We start from the raw sequence: 22,618 nt of genomic DNA, 5'->3' as shown, positions 1-22,618 counted from the left end.
AGGAGTTGTTCAGGAACCAGATGGTTGCAGGTTTGAGACCAGTTCCTCCTGACAAAACACTTAACCCCAAAAGTGCTGCTGATGTGCCAGTTGGTACCCTGCATGGCAGCCTTTGGCATTGGTGTGTGTGTAATAAAAATGCATTATATAAATAAGCAATATAAATGCAGTTTGTTAACCAGTACATCTATAAGTTTAGTTGTATACACCTAGTTTACTACTTTTTACTTAAAATATGAAACTAAAAGGTGTGCTAGAAGAATATAACTATCTTCACTAGTTTACTTATACCTAGTTCTCATTACTTACGAGTTTACTAAACTGATGGGCCAATTTAGTCAAAATAAGTAACATACATATATAGTACATAAGTGATAAAATTAACTTTAAGTATATCTTTTTTTGGTAAGGGATGGCACTCCACACCATCGCTGGAAACAACTCTCCTCTCCACTTCTCCAGACTCTCGGGACCTTGATGGACCCTGATATCCAAATGCTAAATTTGTTTTTATGTGAAAAGAGGAGTTTGGATCATTGAATAACGGTCCAGTTCTGTCTCTCCTTAGCCTAGGTAGGACACTCTAATCTTGTCTCTGATTCGGAGTAGCTTGACACTAAGTGCCACTTGCCCATTTCCCGGACACGTCTGTGCATGGTGGCACAGAGACTCCAGCCTCAGTCCACTCCTTGTGAAGTTCCCCCAAGTTCTTGATTCCCTCAAGGCTGCAGTCATCCTTGTTGCTTGCACACCTTTTCCTACCACATTTTTCCCTTCCAGACAACTTTCCAAGAATATGCTTTGAGCACTATTACAAAGCTGAAGCGCTTGATAGAGCTATACCCATGGGCCTTCTTTTCTTTGATTGTCTAACCCAGTGTTTTTCAACCACTGTGCCAGGGCACACTAGTGTGTCGTTAGAGATCATCAGGTGTGCTGCAGACAATTACCCAAATGTCTTTCACTGGTCCAGAAATGCAACTGTTGCATCAAATAATTTATAACCACATGCTCTCATTGATTGTATTTTTGCACTATTTGTGGTATGCAGGCATTGTACAACGGGGGCCCCATATCCTGTATTCACAGAATCCTCACATATCCAGTTCATAACAACAATTAAATTAGATATAGTCACCTACAAATGAAACAGAGGGCGCTTGTTTTATTGAGCAGGTCTTGCATAGAAGCCATAATAAGGCCATATCTGTGTATTATTTGAAATGTTAGGCTATGGTATGTTTATTTTTTCTTCACACAGGATGTTAGTGTGCCATGGGACATTTTAAGTGTCAAAAGTGTGCCGTGGCACAAAAAAGGTTGAAAAACACTGGTCTAACCCTCTGTAAAGCGCCATGAGACATGTGTAATGTTTTGGCGTTAGAAGTTCAATTAAATTGAAATTGATCAGCTGGAGACTTCGCTCACTGTCATGCACAACGGACAGACTGAGGAAGTAATTTGTCCCCAGGGCCATTGAACTGTTAAATGATTCACTAAAGGAAGAGTCTGTCTGCCTCTCCACCTTCTCCAAGACTGACTGTCCACAGGCCTACTGTTTTTACTGCTGAACTGTTTACAGGCTATATTAGCACATATATAAACATACATAAACATACATAAAGGATTGTGGCCGTACTTAATACTTGACCAATGGCTGTAACCCTAATACTTCAACCTATTCTTGCACTGATATATTTTTTTTTATATTACTTTGTCTACATTATTCTCTTATATATCCATATTTATTTTATGCTGGTCTCTAGACTTTATTCTTGCACTGTTGCACAGTTGGACTTAGTTATTTGCACCATCACCATGACACTCACTCTCATTGAGCACCTTACCATGCATACAGAATGCAGGCTCAGTCCCTGCCCTAGCTTTCAAGTTTTGCCCCTTTCAAACAGACAGTAAAAGATAGAGTCAACGCCCGTCTACGGACTTATCCCTTATTAGACATTCTCTGATAGAGGTATCAAACATAGACAGTAAAAGGTTTCAAACCGGGCGGGCGCCTAGCTAATCACATGACTGGGATGGGCCTTGATCACGTGATCCACCGTGTGATGAGCAGGCATTCTCTGAGCAGACTGAGATGTAACCTTTCACCCGTGGAGGGAGTTCCTTCACAGCTGGGAATTTAAAGCACTGTGAAAGAAACGTTTAACTACAAACTGTAAGTTTATTCAAATAAGTTGCCCTTTCGCCCTCAGAGGGTTGACAACAGTATTTGTTAAATTGACTAGCTTACATTAGCCATAGCCCTTTCAGATGGTCTTGTTAGGCTGTTGTGATGGGATGGGTCTCTTCTGTAGCTAGCAATGTCGTTAGCTAGCTAACAGCTAACCTTAGCGGCTAAACATCTATTTTTTGCGCAATTCTTTTTTTTTTTTAATTCGGTGTTTAAAACATAATTTAGCGGTGGTATTCGGGATAGGAAGGCTTCATGTGATGTTTGGCTATGAGTAACGTTTGTTTTGCTCGTTAGCCGGTTGGAACATAGTTGCACATAATGCACATGAATGCATTGCGTCCCTGGTAAGCTAACCCCGTGTATTGCGGCTAGAATATGATTGTTGTGCAGTCTACCCACGCACATTTGCTATATCAGATGTGAATTTTCGTGGTTCCTAGACTACAAACTCGTCTGTGAAGATTATTTTAGGGGATTTACCTCAGCTTGAATGCATCATGAACTAGCTTACCTTGTACTCAAATGACGTTACCAACACCAATTACATGTTAGGATGCATTTCCCATCTGAATGTTTCCAGTTAATTCCACCGATATAACAGCTCGTCACCGACGCACCGTGTTATAAAAATCGTACGTAAAAATATTGATGTACTTGATGGGATGTTATTCATCTCTAGCCTGGGGTAACCCAGACGAACCTTCCCATTCTCAATGTCAATCAGTTTGGTGTTAGCCAGGCTAAATCAGTAATCTCTATAATGCTGAATTGCAATGCTCTCAACAAGAAAATCTTGATATCCTAGTCGTAAGGTAAAATTATGTGCTTTTGCTTTTATGTGAATTACAGGCTTCCGCCCTGGGATGCAATGGAGGAGTTGGGGGGTAAGTTGCCCCAAATGTCAGGTGCAGCATGAATGACTGAGCCCTGTTCTTCTAGCACTTTCAACTCTAGTCTACCCCATTTGCCTCACGTTGGCTGTGCCCATGGCATCCAGTTATCCTCCTCCATTGGAGGGTTCTGTGGAGGTAAAGGAGGGCTTCTTGTGTCCGCTATGCCTGAAGGACCTGCAGTCCTTTTACCAGCTGCAGGACCACTATGAGGAGGAGCACTCGGGAGAGGAGCGGCATGTACGTGGTCAGATAAAAAGTAAGTGACCACACTGACCTTATTTACTCCCCACATATGCTCACTATCTCACACATACCGTATGTAACACTTGCCGCTCTGTACATTAATGAGTTTCTTTAGACATCACTGCTTTCACTGTCTTGGTATTTCAATATGTATTCTACAGGAGTGTCAGCATGTCTGACGTTTTTTTTTTAAACCATGGTCATTTACTCCAAAGTGAAGAGTGCATACATTGGTTTCACTGACGGCAAGTGGTTGAGCTTTCAGCTGTCCCTGTATCTTAACAGGTCTGGTGCAGAAGGCCAAGAAAGCCAAAGACAAGCTGCTTAAGCGGGATGGAGAGGAGAGGAACGAGACCAGCTATGAATCTTTTTATTACGGGGGAGTGGACCCATACATGTGGGAACCACAGGAGCTTGGTGAGTCTCCAGGCAGTTTTCCCACAGCTGGGGAAATTATGACAAATGGAAATAATGATTGTGGAAAATGAAATGATCTGGGCAGAGGCCCTAAATATGATCCTGTAACTCAGCAGGCAGAGCAAGCTAAAGGCTTGTGTTTGAGTACTGACTGTATATCAGGAAAATGTAAACCTTGAATGTTAAACATTTAGTTTCAGATATGTAATAATGTCATGATGAACAAACAGGTCTTTTTTTACGTTGTTTACATCCTTGATGCAGCGTATCATGACAAACTTGGTTCAGAGTATGACTTAATACTATCCTATATAATATATTTTGGCTTTCAGGAGCTACCAGGAGCCATGTAGACTTTTTCAAAAAACACAGAGCTGAAAGGATTGACCACTATGTGGTTGAAGTTAATAAACGCATCATCCGACTAGAGAAGGTAAAGGAAACAAAAAAAGTGGATGGCTTGACTTGTTAGTCATTCTGAAACACTGTCTGAGACATATTTGTTTTTTATTTTTTCAGCTAACATCTTTTGACAGGACCAATATGGATGCAGGAAAAATCAGAGGTGGGGTAACAATTATCCTGAAAAAAAAATGCATCGTCATAGACAAATTTTTACTAAGAACTCTATGAATGTTGTTAATTAGTTAGTGTAAACCATTTCACCCTCTTAACTGTATACTATTGTCTACACTGCACTATATGCCTTATACTGTTTATGCACCACCTGCCTATACTGTGTATCACATTGCACTTTTCTGCTTTTTTGCACTTCTGGTTAGACGCAAACTACATTTCGTTGTCTCTGTACTTGTATTCTGCACAATGACTATGAAGTTGAATCTAATCAAATTAAAGGGACACCAGGCAACGTTTTCGTGTTAATTTATCATCTTCATAAGTCGGTATAGGCAAAGTCCTTTTAGGCAAGTCCCTCCACTCGGCGGCCATATAGCAACGCTTTTTGGGCACTCACCGGGCATCCTCTTCGGCAGAAATGCACGATTGGCTCAATGTATTCACATCACACCACATGATTGGCTCAGTGTATTCACATGTCAACGTTTTGCCGAGGAAGGGGTGTGATATGTGTAGACAAAGGCCATATTGGCGTTACAAACTAACCCCATGCATTTCTATGGAGGATTTTTTGAGTGCTGTGTCTCCTCATTAGAAAGTCTCTGGTATAGGTTAAATGACTCATTACAGGGCAAATGAAGAGACTCTCGTCCGCCCCTACTGCCTGTAGGAAGAATATCCCACTTGCAAGTTCAGTGTATCGTACCCGCCGACCTTCAGTCTCACAAAGTCTCAGAGGTCGCGAGAAGCAGGATCAGTTTACATCCTGCATCCACAGCACAGAGGCAGGCTAACGAAACGCTAGCGATTGTTCCAAACGTGTGTATAATGGCAGAGCTGGCGAAGAAGCAGCGAAAACCCTTGACGGAAGATGCAAAGAAAAGGAAAAGAGGTTCAGGCTGAGCAAGGGCTCGCACACGTACAGACGCTAGGGGGAGTTTCATTTCATAGAGAAAAAGCATCAGGCTTGCCTGGTGTCCCTTTTAATAGGTTCTTTTGTCTGAAAAATGCCTTATCCTCTTGTATAGTGAGTCTTTCATAGTAAGGAAACAACACTGTAGAGATCAATATAATCATAGTATGTATTGTATCAGTGCAATTACAATTGCAACTGAAACACTTGTATATGATGCTGCACTATGGCCACACATTGGTGGCATCTTGGAGGTTCTTACATGCATGTGCATCTATGTTTGCTCCTCAGCACTTGAGAAATCTGTGGTGTCTTGGGTAAATGACTCGGATGTGCCCTTTTGCCCGGACTGTGGGGGCAAGTTCAACATCAGGAACCGCCGTCACCATTGCCGCCTGTGCGGTTCCATCATGTGCAGGAAGTGCATGGAATTTGTCACATTGCCATTAGCCTGTAAGCACTTAAATATTCTACACTCTGGTTAGTGTGAAAAGCATACACCCTCACCATTAGCCTGTAAGCACTTGAATATTCTACACTCTGGTCAGTGTGAAAAGCATAGGCCCTCACCATTAGCCTGTAAGCACTTGAATATTCTACACTCTATGGTCAGTGTGAAAAGCATAGGCCCTCATCATTAGCCACTTGGATATGACGGGACCAGCAAGCTAGAATTACACGGACGGAAGAACTCCAACATATGTCTCATATGTTTGTTTTTTTAATTATATATATAGACAAACTGACCAGCGGCACTCGCGAGGCCCTGAGTGCCCCAGCAGGCAGCCCTGGGCAGAAGGAGTCGTCTGGCTCTGGGGTCGCAGTGGTCCCGTCCCTCTCCCGGCGCGGCAGCATCAGCAGCCTGAGTTCGGTCAGCTCCGTACTGGAGGAGCGGGACGACGACCGCATCCGCTGCTGCCACCACTGCATGGACACGCTGCTCAAGCGCCAGGAGAAGCTGGAGGAGAAGGACCACGTGCCCGACATCGTCAAACTCTATGAAGTACGTGCCCTGGGAATGCATGACATTTATCCTCGCACACATCAGCTTTATCATGAAAATCTAAATACCATCCCTGCCTTCGCCCACTACTGAACATCTTGTCTTCTTATGTAGACAGCTTAAAGTCCTCATCAGTCTCAAGTAAGATAGCATTTCTTAAGACTTTTTGAAATGCTTCCATTCCACCCACATATATTTCGAAAAGAACCTTTTTTCTGCTCTGAATGTTGATTCCTAACCTCTATGGCTTTGTCTTGATTTGTTGTGTCCATGTAGAAACTGAGGCTTTGCATGGACAAGGTCAATGAGAAGGCTCCCGAATACATCCGCATGGCCGAGTCCTTAAAGTGAGGCCCCTACCCAATATAATGGGAATCATGAAAATAATCTTGATGGCACACATTACATGCATAAATTGACCAAAATACATAAGTGGGCAATTGAATAATTAAGACACCCCCTCATACTTTATGTAATGTAGTGTTTTCTGTAGACGGTGTTGTTTGTGACGTGTTTTGTTCTGTGCCTACAGTGCAGGAGAGACAACCTATAACCTGGACACAGCAGGTGGCCTCAGGATGGAGGTGCAGAAGTACTACGAGCTCATCGATGCTCTCAGGTGACCACTGTGCTTCCTCCACTACACGCTTGTGCTTCTTTCGAGTGCTACCCCACAGTGTACTAATACTGCTCTGCTCCCTTTGTGTGGAACAGTAAGAGGATTATGACACTTGGAGTAAAGGAGGAACCTCAACCTCATCCGAAGACTCTTCAGCTACAGAGGATGGTGCGCTACAGTGCCACGCTGTTTGTTCAGGTTAGTTACACATGAACATGCAGAGAAACGTGAGAGATTCACGCTTCTCTCTCTCTTATTTTCCCTGCCTTTTAGAGAGATTTATGTAGCGTGTCTCTCTCCAGCAGAGTTCCAGAAGTTGCTGTGGTCTTGGTAACTGTCCTCACCCAACTGAGGGTAGCCATTGCCTGACAGGATGTTTTTAAGTTGATTAGTATAGTTTGAAGTCGCATAATGTAGCCTCTTTGGTCTTATTTTATTGCTCACTCTCACACAAACATGAAAACGAAGTTAGATAGATAGATAGATGGATACTTTATTGAAGGGGAAATTCAGGGGGTCTCAGTAGCATATAGACATCACACACAACATGCACTTACAGCAGAAATGGTAAATATAAGTATAAACATATAACCAAACTCCACTGTACAATAGAGACAGTAGGAGATAAGAAAAACTAACAAAACTAAATACTAAATATACTATATAAATTAAATGTAAAAAATCCAGTGTGCTTGAGGGTGATCAAGCATGAGACACTTGTAGTGACGGGGCCTGTAGTTCTGTGTGCATGGTGAGGTGCTCAAGAGAGTGAGTGTCATGGTGAGGGTGCAAAAGTAGTCCTGTAGTTCTGTGTGTATGGTAAGGTGCTCAAGAGAGTGAGTGTCATGGTGAAGGTGCAAAAAGTAGTGCAACAGTGCAATAATAAGGTCTAGAGACCAGCATAAATAATATGGACAAATAGGAGAGAGATATGAGAGAAGTTTACTGTTTGATTCATGTATTGTTTTTCAGGAGAAGCTTCTGGGTCTCATGTCTCTGCCCACTAAGGATAAGTATGAAGAGCTGAAAGAAAAGCGAAGAGAGGAACAGGAAAGGAGACTGCAGCAGGAGAGACAGGTTGAGAAACACCCCATCATATACACGTACACGCACACGCACACACACACAAATTGCAAGCAGGCCCTGTGCCTGCTAATAGTTTAACTCGCTCATCCAGAATGACTCATGCCTCAATTCTTCCTTCCACACAGGCTGCTCTTGAGAATCAAAAGCGTCGGTCGGAGTTAGACAGGACTCGTCCAGCCCCCAACACCAACGGAGAGGCCCCCGCCTCTGCGCGCTCTCCCCGCATGACCAAGGCGGTCGGCTGGCTGCCCTCGTCGGACGCGCTGCACACGCGCCAGCTGGACGACCCACTGCTGCAGCAGATCGACAACATCCAGAGCTTCCTGCGACAGGCGCGCGCAGCCGGCCGCACGGACGAGGCCACCGTGTTGGAGGAGAACCTGCGGCAGCTGCAGGACGAGTACGACCTCCAGCAGACCAGCCGCGCCATCGAGCTCTCCAAGAAGCTGGCCGAGGAGGAGAGCCTGCAGCAGGAGCAGCTGGAGCGCCTGGAGTGGAAGGAGAGGGCACACGGGGTGTGGAGGGACACCGAGGGATACGGAGAGGAGCAGACAACGGCAGAGGAGGAGGTGAGGAAGAAGGTGAAGGAGGAGGAGGAAGAAGAGAAGGAGGAAGATGAGGAGGACAAGCGCTACACCCTGGCCAGACTAAGCACTTCGCCGCCTAGAGCAACAACCATCAAGAGCTTCCCACCCCTGGGCGAGTCTCCCCCGACCACATCCGAACAGCCCCCGTCACTCAACCCCTTTGATGAGGAAGACTCCACCCCGGTGGAAGAGGACGATTCCAACCCCTTCGCTGAGGACATCCAGAGAGAACAGAAGGCAGCCACGGCCAATGGGAAAAAGGAGTACAACCCCTTTGAGGAGGAAGAGGAGGGCGTGGTGGATGAAGGAGCTGAGACCACGCGGGAAAGTCCAACGGGTAGAAACCCCTTTGAAGAAGATGCGGACGGTGATGCAAGGAACCCGTTTAATGAAGGGACGGCTGGCACGCCACCTGGAGCGTCCAAAAATCCTTTTGATGACGACGAGGATGATGCGTCGGTGGCGTGCGAAATCATAGAGGAGGAGCTGTTACGGCAGCAGATTGACAACATCCGCGCCTACATTTTTGACGCCAAACAGAATGGACGCGCAGACGAGGTGGAGCTGCTGTCTGAGAACCTGCGGGAGCTGCAGTGCACACTGCAAGAACAAAAGAGGAAAGCATGCTAAACCCCCCCCCTTTTTTTTTTTTTTTTTTTCCTCTCACTTTTCTTGATCCCTCTCCCGTCACTCCATCCGTCCTGCTTTTCTGTCTCACAAGCAGTATTTCTTCATTTGTCTCCCAACAGCAGGACCGTTTGATGTGCGTTCACTTGTGTCCTGTTTCTCTCTCTCTCCAGGACATCCTTGGATGGGGAGAACTCATACATACATACATACATACATACATACATACATACATACATACATACACACACACATACATACATACACATACCCACACATACACATACCCACACACACACTAGAGCTAAACTGATGGATAGGACTTTCAGGTTTTATATTGAGTTCAACCTAAGTTAACTGAAACTGAATGTGGAGAGGCCTGATCTCCCACAGCTATCCCCAAATCAAGTCTCATTCTGCTTCATTACGGCAGACTCGAGTACCAGAAGGCTCTTCCTGAGATACCAGAGGGCAAAATGGACAGTCCAGACTGTGAGAAGGTATTTATGTGGAACTGCAGTCAGCCGACAACTTGAATAACAATCCTTTTACTGCTTCACTGTCCGTCAACTCTGTGGCTACCAGGGTCCCTACATTAATAGCCTTGAGGGGTAAATATATTTTATATATGCACTCTCCCCACCAATGAAAATAAGATAACTTGTATGAGAATCTAGCTCTACTTGGTAGTAACGTGATTTCTGCTACACCAACCTTAAATTGCACCATATCCTTTAAGTCATAGCCTTAATACAGATGGTTCAACTTCCAGGTTGGTCAGTGTTACAGTTGAACTCTGCCAGCACCTGAGGATTTTTCAGATCAGCACTCGGGGCAGCCCTTGACCCCCTGGCTTTGAGACTCAGTTGCAACAATTTGCCATAAAGCACTTTTTAAACGCTGAAGGTCAGTTCAGTTTGCATTATCTTTCCCCCCAAAAAAGACAGGAATTTTTTTACCAAAGTAATGTTTTGGTACTTCCTGTGCAATTCAGTCATATGTACAGTGCATAGGGTATGTACTTTGTGAACGAATGAGTGTGTATTGTTACAGACTAGTTCACAAAATGAAATCTTAGATTAAAAGTGATGTGTAACTGATGATGAGGCACTCCTCTTAGCATTCATATGGTTCTCATGAGTTCCTGCCATGCATCACTAGTCATATGCTAACATGCACTAACATGCCTGTACCTGAACCTACACAATATATGTCATGATCCTCACTGACCTACACTTGCAGTCCACTGGGGTTGACATTTAGCCTTCTTCCACAAAGGAGCCAAGAACCACTCTTAACACAATGCAAGTGCTTATTTGCCCACAGGGATAGCCATATCATGCAGACACTACACCAGTCCAGTGCTAAGTATTATCATGTATACTGTCGGATTAAAGTTTGCTCTAATTTACAGATTTTACTTAAGAACAATGTTAAAGTTGACATTTTGTCTCAAGCTGGAATAGTATTGTCTTTCGTCACCAGTGTACATTGTACAGCGTTGCTTGGTGCAACTTTGGGAGTCAGCACTTTCATGGGGCACCTGTATAACTGGTGCACTGAGTGACTAATTTAGTAGCTTTTGGACAATGTTGCCTGCTCTCCTGTGTTGATGTCAGGAGTATGTTGTAACTCTGCACTAATAAAATTACATGTGAAGAAATGCCTACCCTGTAGTTTTAAGTCTTATTGAAGTAATTAAACTAGCTTTAAAGTTTTAGCTTGAAAGTAATCAGAAGGTGAAAAAACTGACAAAAAAGGTTAAATATGTTCAGACTATTTATTTTACAAAATACAATATTACAGGGCCAGGATTTCATTCTTCATACATTTATACATCTCATTCACTCTTCTCAGTCTTGTGAATTAGCTGCCATCTGTGCCCGGTATTTGCCGGTCATCTCTTTGGGCAGAGGTACCAGGCCGGGGTGAGGCACCTGGCCCTCCACCTCACTTATACACTCCTTCAAACAGTACTTCTTTGGGCCAAAATTAGCTGGGTTGGCAGACTCTTGTCGAGCTTCAGCCTGCAGAACCGCACTGAAATGGCACAAGATTGACAAGATACTCAGTGTCTGCATATTTCATATGAAACTCACAATTTACTACAGACTAGCCAACTACCCATGTATCTACAGAGACATTACCCCAGTTAGTCTGTCAATAGCTGTAGCCAATAATATATTTGCTGTTGTGGACCAAACAATATACTATACAGTCGGGCAAGTGGTGAAAGACTACACGTAGAAACCCACTCTTAAACATTAATACAAAAAGAATACAGATTTCATTCCATATTGATGCATGTTTAATGTTCAGAAGAATTCTGAAGAATGTTCTTGTACAGAAACATTCAAACAGCAAAGCAAACATGCCCAATTTACTTGTAACATTCAGCAAATATTGGTTTGAGTTGATGAAAAAATAATTAGTTACATACTCTGATTTTCCAAGAATCTTCCTGACATGCTGGGTAATATCTTTATAGTCTTTTCCTTCCACGTCCACCAGCACCTGTTCCCCATCATCTGCTCAAAACAATTACCAAATCAAAAATCAACATGTTGACATAAACTATAAGGCATTGTGTGGTAATAAGTAAGTAAATAAAACCTTACAATCTTAAGACCCTAAATAACCTTTTTAGATTATACCATCATATTCCATCATCATGTCCTTCGTCTAAAAGCACTATCTGGCTGGGAAATATGATTCTTACCCAAGTAAAATTTCAGGAAGGGCGACGGCGTCATATTCTTGAACATCACAACTTGCAACCATGGGTTTTTATATTGTATCTGGGGCACGTTGAAAAACACGAACTTTCTATAAAGTAGAATGCAAATGAATTACAGACTTTAACCAACCATAGTGCATTAAGTTAGTACAACTTTCGCTTCATTATTATTAAAAAGTTATAGATTTGCGTCCACCGGTTCTCAGTTCCAAAACAGTGATTTCCACGCGTTGTCCTACTCTGGTAACCACTCAAAAGTCAAATGATTTGCTGGGTTTACACCATAGACTGTAAAAAATACACTGCTGATCTGCCGTATCACCAATATCACAAAGTCGGATGAAATTATGAAAAGAGTATGAAAAAATGCCCGGACGTAAATCTATAACGTTACAAATATTACAACAGTTGAATTTGTTATGGAACACAAATCCAATGCACGCTGCAGCAGACAGCAAGGGTAACGTTAGCGCAGGCATCCCTTGATTAGATGACAGTAACTTTAACATTGACGGGACTTGAGATGGGACTGGTAGGGGAACGAATGTGATAACTTGGTGCTTAACAGTGGCATTAATGAAACTTTCAAATCTGTTTCTCGAGTGTAGGCTATGTGAACGCTGATAGCCGTAGACAGCAACTGACCTTGCTCCATCGCTGAGTTCTCCATGCGTGTTGTAATTCACCGTCATAATCTTGACGGCATTTTTAAAGACGATGTCACCCTTTTGAAGATACTGTAAGGTTCTCCGAATCGGAAATCTGCCTTTCATAGGCATATTTGCAAGTCTGTTAACGACGTTGATATCACCCTTATCATCAAAGCCGTGTATATTTCGGATGCTTTCAGTGACGGGCTCTGATGCTTTTGACTTTTACCATAAAATTTCTGCTACTTCCGTTTCGTTATAATGCAGTGGTAACTTACTTTGCAAACAGCTAGCGACCTCCAGCGAGTTGGAGGTTCGCTGTTTTCTAACCTGCTCGAACATTCGCCCTGAACACATTTCTCAATCGAATCTCTTTTTAAATCTCGTTTGATTGCTCTCATTCCGAACGCCAAAAGTCACACTCCACTTTTTAATAGCTGAATTTATCCACTCCTCTCACACAGACAGGGGATGGCTGAAAATATTTGTAAACACGCCCTCTTGCGTTCTTGAGATCTGGTACTATTTGTCCCATCGGAATCACCGTACCGTACAGTTCGGCGGGAGCACTTCTATTTGGATACTGTAGCACATTTAAGGTAATAACTACTTTCAAAAAATATTTCTCTTCTTTATTTTTATGAAACCAGCTAAACAATGTGTAAGGTTAACCATATTCCAACATTTGCGTAAACTGACAAATGGCTGAAGTTTTGTTTCAATTGGCACCAACACATGAGCTGCTGGTCAAATGTTGTATCTGATTATGTTTGCTCGTGCATTGTGTGTTGTTGACATACATGATTGCAGTATATAATTGATTAAATTGGAAACAGATGTGTTTCTCTTCCTGTGCTCCTCTTTGGGCTTGGGCTAGGCTTAAGTAGAGGTGATATGTAACGTTTACGTTATACGTTAGCCAACTTAACGTAGTTAACAGTTAGCCTACAGTCTGGTTGGTAACTTGCTGTTTACTTTACTGGCATGTGAAACGCAGATAATGGTAACGTTAACGCCGAGCTGTGCATGTTTGTTAAACTGCACGACATGTTAAAGGTAAACTGCGTCTATGAAATACCTCGCTGATCAAAAGTGATCTCAATGTGCTAGCTACAGGTGGAGTGTTTCGCTATGTGCTCTCTTGCCTTGTTTCCACCACCTCTTGCTGACGGAGAAGTGACACTGTACGAGGCCAACAATGAGCTGGTGTCTGGGTCCTCTCCAAGCAGTTATCCAAAGCAGGTGAGTTCAAATATGGCAATAATGGTAATATCTAGTATCCGCAGCATCGTTTGCCATTTGTTGACACATTCTCTGTTTGACAGATGTGGGATCCACCGAGCTTGAACTTCCCACGTGAATCTCTAAAGCCCCACAGTCGTCCCGAGAGCAGCTGTAAAACAGCCTTTCTTGACCACCGAGACACACTCTGGATGAGGAGTGCCGGGGCCTGGTATGTATAGAACATTTTGCAATCCTCTGTCACGCTCTCATCTTGGCTCTTTATTTCAGTGTGGTATTTGTCCAACAGGCGTGATGCTGGGCTGGCAGGACTACTGGATGAAATCACCAATAGTGCAGAGGAGGGTACGTGTTTCTGTTTCTGCTGTCCATAGCTCTGAAATATGGTGCACAAATAACACAGTTTTTGTATTCAAGGTTATCTAATGTTTCAGCTGTTTCGACTTGTGTTTTGAACAGTCCCCAAGTGGTTGAGTATGAGCTCGGGGTGTGTGCTGGCTCTGCTTCGCTATATATCCTCATTTCATGGCTCACTATTCCCACATCTTACTGTAAGTAGCTTTCAACTTTTATCACACCCTACCCCCATCCCACATATATGTAGCTTTCAACTTTCATCACACCCTACCCCCATCCCACATGTATGTAGTGTATGCCCTATAATGTCAGACATAGTATTAATAACCATGCAATTCTACAGCTGAGCAGTGAGGACATGGTGGCAGAGTTTTCACAAGTGCTGGACTGGTAAGTGTGAGTTTCAGTTTGGTGCCATTTAGAATGGCTTGATAAGAATAACATATTAAAGTACATCATTCCTCAACACTGAGTTCTTTGTGTGTGTGTGTGTAGTAGTAGTAGTAGTAGTAATAGTGTAGTAGTAATAGTGTTATACTGTGTTCTTGTTGCATAATCATTATCCTGAGCCTTGTGCTTCCTTGTTACAGGTCAGATTGCACAGTGCGGGCCTTTGCCTGGCACCCTCACACTGACAAGTTTGCTGTGGCCCTGCTTGATGATTCCATCCGGATCCACAACTCCAAAAGGTACTAGATCTCAGAGAGACAAATTCCAGTACACATTGTGTGAAACAGTCCTAGTAGAGAAAAATTGTGCGTTCCGTTTGTACCTGCTTGTGACAACCGGTAACTTGTGAAATTACGTAACTTCCTTGTTGTAACAACTCGCCGTGAACTGGGGGTCCTTTGTTTTGAGGAGTTTGGGGGGGGGTGCAGTCACAAATTAAGACATAAATAGTAAGCTTATGTCTGAATATGAGTATGACACTTTATTTTATAAGACTGATTTAGTAGACTATGGTGCAGATTGGAAAACTGCTTGACTCTCTGCCCCCTCATAATGAGACATACTAATCCCATTGTCTTTCTTTCCATGTCTCTCAATCCCCCCTCTCTGCCTCCATCCCTCTCTATCCCTCTCTCAGTGTGACAGCTCCCACTCTGAAGCACAGGCTGCAGCGGAGTGTGGCCGCCCTCCAGTGGAAGCCTCTCTGCGCTTCGGCATTGGCAGTAGCCTGCCACACCTGTTTGCTGGTCTGGCATGTAGACCCCACCTCCCTTTCCACACGGTGGGCAGTCACACCTACATTACAACACGACTTAAGTACACATACACATATGCACACCCTATCTGTGAATCTCCCCTTATCTTACAGCAGTTCTCTCTCCCTGGTAGGCCATCGTCAGGGTGTGCACAAGTGTTGTCCCACCCTGGTCACTCTCCAGTCACATCGATTGCCTGGGCTCCCTCTGGCTCTCTCCTTGTGTCTGCCTCCCCAGTGGACACAGCCATGCTGGTACGGATACAGTGTTGTTCATATATTTCGATCGAGAAGTACAATCTCATCCAAATAGATGTTAAGACCCCAGATTGTACACATTGTGCACGCAATATTTTAACAGGAAAATGTACCGGGTGTACGTACTAGCCACTGATGATATCTAAACACACACACACACACACACACACACAGACACACACACCACACAGACTTTCATCTAGAGATTGATTTGATATGTAAATCAATGGTATTTCCTCTTTCACTGACACTAACATAAGTCCATTCAGTGAGGAATTAATGGTTTTATTCCTTCATTCATGTTTCGTAAACACATAACGGTACCTCCATTTGCTATTTCTCATATGTATGTTTGTTTGTGTATGCATGTACCATGTGTACCATGGTGAATGGTTAGGTGTGGGATGTTGCAGCGGAGAGTTGTGTTCCATTGCAGCGAGTGGGAGGGGGAGGTGTGACTTTCCTGTCCTGGGCACCGGATGGTGGCAGAGTGTTGGCAGCCACTCCCTCTGCCCTCTTCAGGTAAAGCCTCTGCCAGAATCACTCCATGTCCCCTAAGTGCCCTTCAGATATATGGCATGTGTTATCAGGTAACTGTGTGTTTCTTCCCATAGGGTTTGGGAGACAAGGATGTGGACTTGTGAGAGATGGCCATGCTTAAAAGGCCGTTGTCAGGTGAATTTTATTAACATACACACATGCCATAGCTGTGTGATGGAGTGGTCTTTCACATATAGATCAGGATCCAAATATGTAAGAATGTAAATTCAGTTTAAGACGCGTTTATAACAAAAGTCTATGAAATATACTCTGTTTGAAGAGAAAGTGTACTATTCTGTGCTGGTGACTTTTTTTTTTTTTGCGCAATTCTGAAGATAGAATTATATTTGCACTCTTACAATTGTGTTGTATAAATGTAAAACCTTTCTCTAGACAATAAAAAAAAGGTTTTATGAAAATGTTTTTTTATGACAAATTGTATAAATCAGTCAATAAATAATTTCCCTCTCTCCGACAGTCTGGCTGTTGGAGTCCTGATGGCTCTCGTTTGTTGTTCAGCGTTCAGGGCGAGATGGTTATCTATGCACTCACCTTTACTGACTCACCAGGTATGCATCTCCCTTTCAAGTACACTATGGATACTTTTGTCTCTTCCACAACCTTTGAAGGTTAGACAAGATCTTACCCCTTGTGGTCAAGGAACAGCCACTCGGATTATGTGTATGTGTGAATGTATGCTTCTATTGCAGGAGGACCTAAAGCTGCAGCGGTTGTAGCTGATCTGTCTGAGACTACCTTTAACAGTCCAGACGGGGATATTATGTAAGTGTGGGTGCATGTGGTCACAATAAGATGGCAGAGGAGACAATAAATATGAGTCTGAGTGTGTAAAAGAAAGGGTCTTGACTTAAAGTGATGTATGCTTTTGGATTGGCAGAGTTGGAGGAGAAGTGCAGTCACTTGCGTGGGATCCAAGAGGAGAGAGGCTCGCTGTACTCCTGAAAGGTATCCCTCTCTAGAACACCTGGTTGACAGCTTCTCTAACAAAGTCAAATGTAATGTTGGTACATTATGTCAAGGGTACAGTTTGGGGACCACTTTTTTTGTAGGTGAAATTTGCTGCCAAGGAGACTGGCTGTTCTAAACCCCACCCATACCTTGACTAGCCCTATCAGTTCTTGAACTTTTTAAATCAGTAGTTTGAGGTCTTCATTGACAAGACCTTGTCTTGGTTCAGAAATGTTAAACTTGCTTCCTTTCACAACTATGCTAGAGTTCCCCATCAGATTAAGAGGTGATTAAATTTGGGTTTGGTTTAAGCCGTGATCTCTGGTTTACAGGGCATAAAAAGACAGAGGGGCGTCCAGCTGTGATAGCCGTTTTTAGGACCCGTACTAGCCCAGTGTTCGAGCTTCTGCCATGGTGGGTCGGCCCATTTCACACCTTACCCCATCCTCTTCCTAATGATGTCTTTTACAATATATAAAACTTTTCACACATTACTAACTGGAGAATCAGAATTTCATGTTTGTTGACTTAAGATATATATGCTTTGTTACATTTCAGTGGGTTTGTACATGGAGAAGCAGGGGCTGAACCCAGACATATGCAATTCCACCCTCACTTTCAGCATGGGGCACTGCTGACAGTGGTAAGTAGTTTGATATGAGGTTTGAGTCCGCATGCAATCTACCATCGTAACCTACAGTGAGACCAGCATCCTTCTGTGAGGTAACTGCATGACTGAATGTGGCTCTTTTTTTCAGTGCTGGTCCAGTGGAAAAATCTCCCATTTGCCCTTCTACTTTGTGAGTGCAGGAGCTGCTCAACCCAGCCCACTGCCTCATCTCATAGGTCAGAGTGCCGACTACAGCTCGCATCAACTCTACACTGAACAGTGCTCTTAAAAAACACACACACACACATAGCTGCCTCTGGAGCTGCAATTATTTGTTTTGAAATAAATGTTATAAAGGATTTATAATTTCTTTGCTGTTCTTGAGAAATCCACATTTTAACAGACATACAACCACTGGTGTTTATTGGACAACATACTTTACTGTGAAAGACCTTTGTTTAGTGCAGAATATACCTTCATTGGCAAAAAAACAATCCCATTGCTAAATAAGGGGGATAACAAAATTAAAATGCAGAGAATAAATGGGTGTACAGATATATAAATCTTTAAGACATTAGAGCTTAGCCTGGTTTCACCCACACAAAACCAGAGCACTCAGATGGGGATTTATGTTAAACCATACAGGTGATGTTGCACAAGCAACCTTTAGGACTTGGGGAATGACACACTCGGATACAGAGAAATCTTTTTTCAAAGTCCAATGTTTATCCCCAAAACAAGACCAGCAACAAAAGATCAAAAAAGTTTAATGATTATCCAAACAGGTGTGTCCTTTGGATCATTAAAACATACAAATATACACATGCCACTCACCCTCCTTGTTTTATATCGAAAATATACAGCATGTATGTGTATACTAAACTGTTCTTCCATCTAGATGACAATGCTTATATTTGTCATTTTCACATCATTCTTAATTATAAACCATTATGTACTTTCTGTTTTTGTTTTGCCTTCAACAATAGTTTGGAGATGAGTTATGAAACCTTTCCCAAGCAAGTTAGCATGCAGCTGGTGAATGGAGGATCGAGAGCTTTCTCGGAAACTTTCTAAACTGATCATATCAATAGCTTTTCCTCTTTCAAGAAAGTATGCCTTCAATAAGTAAATAATATGTATAGTATTATTAGCAGTTGGGATAAATAAAAAGTCAGTTTCTGGAGGTGCTTGAAAGGTGGAGGAAGTAAACAAAATCCCAAAGCAAGCATGCCAACTCATCTCACACCCTTCTGCATTAACAGACAGACACAGACACACACACACACACAGTCACACTCATCTCTTCAAATCAATCTGTCTTGACACACCACTGTCCACTCTTAAACAGCCCAATGAGTTTATACAGTGTATATAGTCTAAGAACATGTCCTCTGAGAGAAGAACAAAGAATTAAGGATCTTCCACAAGTATCAAATCAAGGCTCCGTCAACTGGGGGGTAGATGTAAATATATATATATTCAAAACATCCTATTTTACCTTGTACCTATTCTAAAGCAACACATACAAACTGAATCAACACACAACTCATTTCAAAATATTGATATCCTTCTAGTCCCCCTTGGGTTACTTTGTACTTAGGATAACTAAATTATTTTGAAAGGACATTTTGAGCACTTTTAGCCCAAAGATGCACTACCCATGTTTTGGCCGACATAAATGTGCTCGTTGTGGCCTGCTGAGGTAGCACTGGGCATAGGTTAGGATTTGGATCTGTTGATGTAGCGTAGTGTGAACTTTGTGAGAGTGTCCGATTCCTTTAGATCCCCTGTATGAAGAAAGCAAAACGTCCCATTTTCTCTTCCCCTTAAAGTGACTGGGGTTACATTGCCTCCATTGCCCAAGCCTTGAGATCTTCCATATCATCATCATCCTCCTCTTCTTTTTTCTTGGCTAGAATAGGAAGACAGGAAAGATCATTAGAGCAGTTGACAAAGTATCCAAAAGGGATTGGGATTCTCCCTTGAAGGAACCAGTTTTATTTTACTCTCAGATATATATCAACCTTGAAGTACCCGTTTTAACCATACCTAGAGTTTTTACATCAGACCATGGAGGAAAAACGTGCACAAAAACATTTCTTGCATATAGATTACATAACTCACAAAAGGTTTCAACAAAGACACTTTACAATGTATGTCTTTGCTGCACAACGCTCTAAAAAGGACCTCTGGATTCTTCTCTGGGAACACGTACAACCCCTTAAAAGTCCAAAATCTGACCTGGTTTGGATGGGAGAGAAGTTGAAGGCACACTTGGTAATGGGACATCTTCCGTCCCACCAATTTCCAGAAGGTTTTTGTCTAGTTCCTCCTGCTCCAACTCTTCCAGTTCAGCCAGCAGCTCGTCCTAAATAGATTAGATAAACATTACTAATAAGTAATATACACTTTAAATGGCTTTTTCTTCCCAACAGAAAAAAAAAAAAAAAACTCCTCATTACTACAACCAGACACTTAGATGGAGTGCCATCAATTTGTACCACTCTCCTTTCAAGGTTTTTCTAAAAATTAACATCAGTATAGCATCTCAAGATACTGCATCTCTTTTACGGTAGTCTCCACACTGCAAGTGACCAGTCCTACAAACACTTACCTCGTCGAAGTCTTCACCAAAACCAACAGGTCTGGAAATAGCGTCTGAGATCTCTTGTGCAAGTTCCTGCTGTTCCGTGATATCCTGCATCAAATCATCCACTTTGTCTATGTCCCTGTAACCCCATGAAATTGATACATGGTTGAGTAAAATATAACAATCAAGAACCACAATAACCTGAAAGAACACGCCAATTTTATTAATGGACTTACATGTTTTCGTGTGCGGCCTTCATAGCCTTTGCTGCGAATCCCATATTCTTGAGCACCTCGGTGTTGGTGTTGGCGTTCTCCAGTGCCTCCCGTTGAAACTCGATGGTGGACAGAGTTCCATCGATCTGTGCCAGCTGCTTCTCATAGCGTTTCTTCCTCTTCAGCGCCTGTAAAGCAGCTGTTTTGAGAGTACATAGGTTAGTCCACAAACATGTGGGTAATGAACATAAGTTAACTGGTTACTTAGCTACTACAGTCATGGAACACCACACCCTATGTGTTATTACGTCAAACGTCCACAAATATGTCATGTGAGGGGATGCCCGATTTTCGCAAATGGCACACTCCAGAAAAGACCATGTCATTACCTTTACAATGCATTTGAGATGACTGAACAGGATAACATTACTTGTTGGCTAACCACCCCTAGCATGACAACTTCAGCCATAACGTTATAGCGTGTTGTGAGAGAACACAGCTGAATGTCAACTTGGAGTCCTGTGGTTACAATGCTACCATAAACTACCATTAACGTTAGCTAGCTGTTGAGATCCCACTGACGTTAGCCAGTTCATTGGATTAAACTAATACATGTTTGTGGTAGGAGACCCCCTCACTCCCCAGCTCCACCATAACGGGATATAACACCGTATGTTTCGAAACAATCCTTTGACAATACTCAAGCTAACGCTTTATAAGTATCCATATTTATCGTTAGCCTGCCAACTAGCTAGCTAGCTTGCTATCTGACATGAAGTTTCACAAGGCGTTTCAAGTGAATTGGCTAACATCAAACTGATATTTTCCATTATTTTAAAAGTAACACTGTGATACAATGTTTTAGATTCCATCATCAATACTCACAACGGATATACAAAATCTAACTTGCCTCGTTTGTTTTTCGTGCCGTTCTTTTTAGCAGTGACAAGTTCCTGTTCAATCTTTTTCTCTAAGAACTCCTGTTTTTTGGTCAACATCTCCTCTGTCTCGCGAAGTCGTTGGATGGCATCTTGTGGACTCGGTCCTTTTCCTCCTTTATTCCCTCCGCCAAACAACTTTCCAAACACAGACATGTTGAATAAAAAGCACAAAATCGAAACCTTTCCTCTAAACAGCTAGCTAAACGCCACTGAGTATGACTAGCTACGTCTTCGTCTGCCTTGTTGATGTTCTATTTCCGCGTTTAGGCCTGGTGACGTAATTTTCCACTGTGGTGCTTTATCGCCACCAGCAGGAGGAAGTGAAGAACTGGTTTGGGCCATGTTCCTACGCTGGCATGGAGTTACTACAGAGTCATTGGCATTGAAAAAATAACAATGGCGTTGATAAAAAAACAAACAAAAAAAACAAGAACTAAATCATGGATGGTTGACATCAAAACATTTGTACTAGATCAACTTTGATGCTTTTAAAAATTCTTCTCATTACCTTTTTTTAATGACAATCTTTTCTTTGCGCTGACCCACTTGTCAGCATGACGTTTTTGTCAGCATAGGCTCACCTTATCTCATAACAAAGGCTAACATTAAAATTATTTGGCTAAGGGTTCCGTTGGTAAAGAGGGGCAAAATACTACATCATGTCAAGTCATGTTCATGCTCAAGGCAACTAAAACCTTTAAAAAGACATTAAGAGTGAAAGTTAGAAAAGTTGATGTAGCTCTCAATGTAGGTAGAGGGGAAACAATTTAAGAAACAGGCAACAAAGTTGTTCTGTTATTTTGTCTTATGTTAAAGTTGTCCTATAATTGTTTGCATAAAATAACTTGAAATTATGCATTACATTCTAGTAGAGCATCCTCTTGTTATAATAATTATATTACTTGATAGGGAAATTAGTCCACGGCCATCTCTGATCACCAATGAGTATTTTGGCACTTAGTTCAATGTGCATATTTAAGGGCACTGCCAAGATTGTGTATTAGTGGCGTGCCCGACCGATTGTGGTGGGCCACATGGGCTAAAAATGCCCGGACCAATTTTTTTGTTCTAGTCCAGCAGTGCCTTTGTCTAAATGTATTCCAGGGGATCTGGTTCCATGCTAAAGGAAACAACATGGTCT

At 42.5% G+C, this 22,618-nt stretch overlaps 4 protein-coding genes across 6 annotated transcripts; 2 read left to right on the top strand and 2 right to left on the bottom strand.

The window, feature by feature from the left end:
* The first annotated feature begins 2,065 nt into the window (after nucleotides 1-2,065).
* Nucleotides 2,066-10,831, top strand: LOC125295694 (rabenosyn-5). 2 transcript variants are annotated; one of them, XR_007193687.1, is made up of 13 exons: nucleotides 2,066-2,179; nucleotides 3,047-3,346; nucleotides 3,619-3,750; nucleotides 4,083-4,183; nucleotides 4,270-4,315; nucleotides 5,534-5,695; nucleotides 5,980-6,245; nucleotides 6,522-6,592; nucleotides 6,778-6,864; nucleotides 6,960-7,062; nucleotides 7,837-7,941; nucleotides 8,076-9,775; nucleotides 9,937-10,831. XR_007193687.1 is itself a non-coding variant. In XM_048245069.1 (12 exons), exons 2-12 carry the CDS (start codon nucleotides 3,184-3,186, stop codon nucleotides 9,165-9,167), a joined length of 2,328 nt encoding a protein of 775 aa, XP_048101026.1. In that variant the 5' UTR covers nucleotides 2,066-2,179; nucleotides 3,047-3,183; the 3' UTR covers nucleotides 9,168-10,831. The 2 variants fall into 2 exon arrangements, 1 of the variants encoding a protein (XP_048101026.1); XM_048245069.1 differs by having other exon boundaries at nucleotides 8,076-10,831.
* A 99-nt stretch (nucleotides 10,832-10,930) lies between these two features.
* mrps25 (mitochondrial ribosomal protein S25) lies at nucleotides 10,931-12,779 on the bottom strand. The gene is made up of 4 exons (XM_048245073.1): nucleotides 12,547-12,779; nucleotides 11,884-11,990; nucleotides 11,605-11,692; nucleotides 10,931-11,204 (listed from the first exon to the last, which is right to left on the bottom strand). Exons 1-4 carry the CDS (start codon nucleotides 12,678-12,680, stop codon nucleotides 11,018-11,020), a joined length of 516 nt encoding a protein of 171 aa, XP_048101030.1. The 5' UTR covers nucleotides 12,681-12,779; the 3' UTR covers nucleotides 10,931-11,017.
* A 105-nt stretch (nucleotides 12,780-12,884) lies between these two features.
* aaas (achalasia, adrenocortical insufficiency, alacrimia) lies at nucleotides 12,885-18,124 on the top strand. 2 transcript variants are annotated; one of them, XM_048245071.1, is made up of 17 exons: nucleotides 12,885-13,150; nucleotides 13,668-13,793; nucleotides 13,877-14,004; nucleotides 14,083-14,138; nucleotides 14,253-14,344; nucleotides 14,494-14,540; nucleotides 14,741-14,839; nucleotides 15,238-15,381; nucleotides 15,489-15,609; nucleotides 16,010-16,134; nucleotides 16,227-16,287; nucleotides 16,631-16,721; nucleotides 16,863-16,935; nucleotides 17,051-17,118; nucleotides 17,454-17,535; nucleotides 17,680-17,764; nucleotides 17,880-18,124. In XM_048245071.1, the coding sequence occupies exons 2-17, from the start codon at nucleotides 13,683-13,685 to the stop codon at nucleotides 18,018-18,020; spliced, it is 1,524 nt and encodes a 507-aa protein (XP_048101028.1). In that variant the 5' UTR covers nucleotides 12,885-13,150; nucleotides 13,668-13,682; the 3' UTR covers nucleotides 18,021-18,124. The 2 variants fall into 2 exon arrangements, with proteins under 2 accessions (XP_048101028.1, XP_048101027.1); XM_048245070.1 differs by having other exon boundaries at nucleotides 13,662-13,793.
* Nucleotides 18,125-18,482: 358 nt separating this feature from the next.
* Nucleotides 18,483-21,745, bottom strand: LOC125295696 (charged multivesicular body protein 4b). The gene is made up of 5 exons (XM_048245072.1): nucleotides 21,447-21,745; nucleotides 20,558-20,735; nucleotides 20,346-20,460; nucleotides 19,973-20,099; nucleotides 18,483-19,643 (listed from the first exon to the last, which is right to left on the bottom strand). Exons 1-5 carry the CDS (start codon nucleotides 21,628-21,630, stop codon nucleotides 19,573-19,575), a joined length of 675 nt encoding a protein of 224 aa, XP_048101029.1. The 5' UTR covers nucleotides 21,631-21,745; the 3' UTR covers nucleotides 18,483-19,572.
* Between the last annotated feature and the right edge of the window lie 873 nt (nucleotides 21,746-22,618).

Source organism: Alosa alosa, chromosome 6 (assembly GCF_017589495.1).
Source record: "Alosa alosa isolate M-15738 ecotype Scorff River chromosome 6, AALO_Geno_1.1, whole genome shotgun sequence".
NCBI classification, from domain to species: domain Eukaryota; kingdom Metazoa; phylum Chordata; class Actinopteri; order Clupeiformes; family Clupeidae; genus Alosa; species Alosa alosa.
The sequence above is the reverse complement of the archived record's forward strand: the minus strand, read 5'-3'. Positions and strand labels throughout refer to the sequence as shown.

Excerpts from the sequence above, each read along its gene's own strand:
- LOC125295694 (XM_048245069.1), top strand. The coding sequence starts at position 3,184 with ATGGCATCCAGTTATCCTCCTCCATTGGAGGGTTCTGTGGAGGTAAAG. Across the intron at positions 4,184-4,269 it reads GCATCATCCGACTAGAGAAG|CTAACATCTTTTGACAGGAC; the intron begins GTAAAGGAAACA and ends TTATTTTTTCAG. Across the intron at positions 6,865-6,959 it reads GAGCTCATCGATGCTCTCAG|TAAGAGGATTATGACACTTG; the intron begins GTGACCACTGTG and ends TGTGTGGAACAG.
- mrps25 (XM_048245073.1), bottom strand. The coding sequence starts at position 12,680 with ATGCCTATGAAAGGCAGATTTCCGATTCGGAGAACCTTACAGTATCTT. Across the intron at positions 11,991-12,546 it reads GAACTCAGCGATGGAGCAAG|AAAGTTCGTGTTTTTCAACG; the intron begins GTCAGTTGCTGT and ends TCTACTTTATAG. Across the intron at positions 11,693-11,883 it reads CTTCCTGAAATTTTACTTGG|ATGATGGGGAACAGGTGCTG; the intron begins GTAAGAATCATA and ends TGTTTTGAGCAG.
- aaas (XM_048245071.1), top strand. The coding sequence starts at position 13,683 with ATGTGCTCTCTTGCCTTGTTTCCACCACCTCTTGCTGACGGAGAAGTG. Across the intron at positions 16,722-16,862 it reads CACCTTTACTGACTCACCAG|GAGGACCTAAAGCTGCAGCG; the intron begins GTATGCATCTCC and ends CTTCTATTGCAG. Across the intron at positions 17,536-17,679 it reads GTGTTCGAGCTTCTGCCATG|TGGGTTTGTACATGGAGAAG; the intron begins GTGGGTCGGCCC and ends GTTACATTTCAG.
- LOC125295696 (XM_048245072.1), bottom strand. The coding sequence starts at position 21,630 with ATGTCTGTGTTTGGAAAGTTGTTTGGCGGAGGGAATAAAGGAGGAAAA. Across the intron at positions 20,736-21,446 it reads CGGCACGAAAAACAAACGAG|CTGCTTTACAGGCGCTGAAG; the intron begins GCAAGTTAGATT and ends CTCTCAAAACAG. Across the intron at positions 19,644-19,972 it reads TTCTCTCCCATCCAAACCAG|CCAAGAAAAAAGAAGAGGAG; the intron begins GTCAGATTTTGG and ends TTCCTATTCTAG.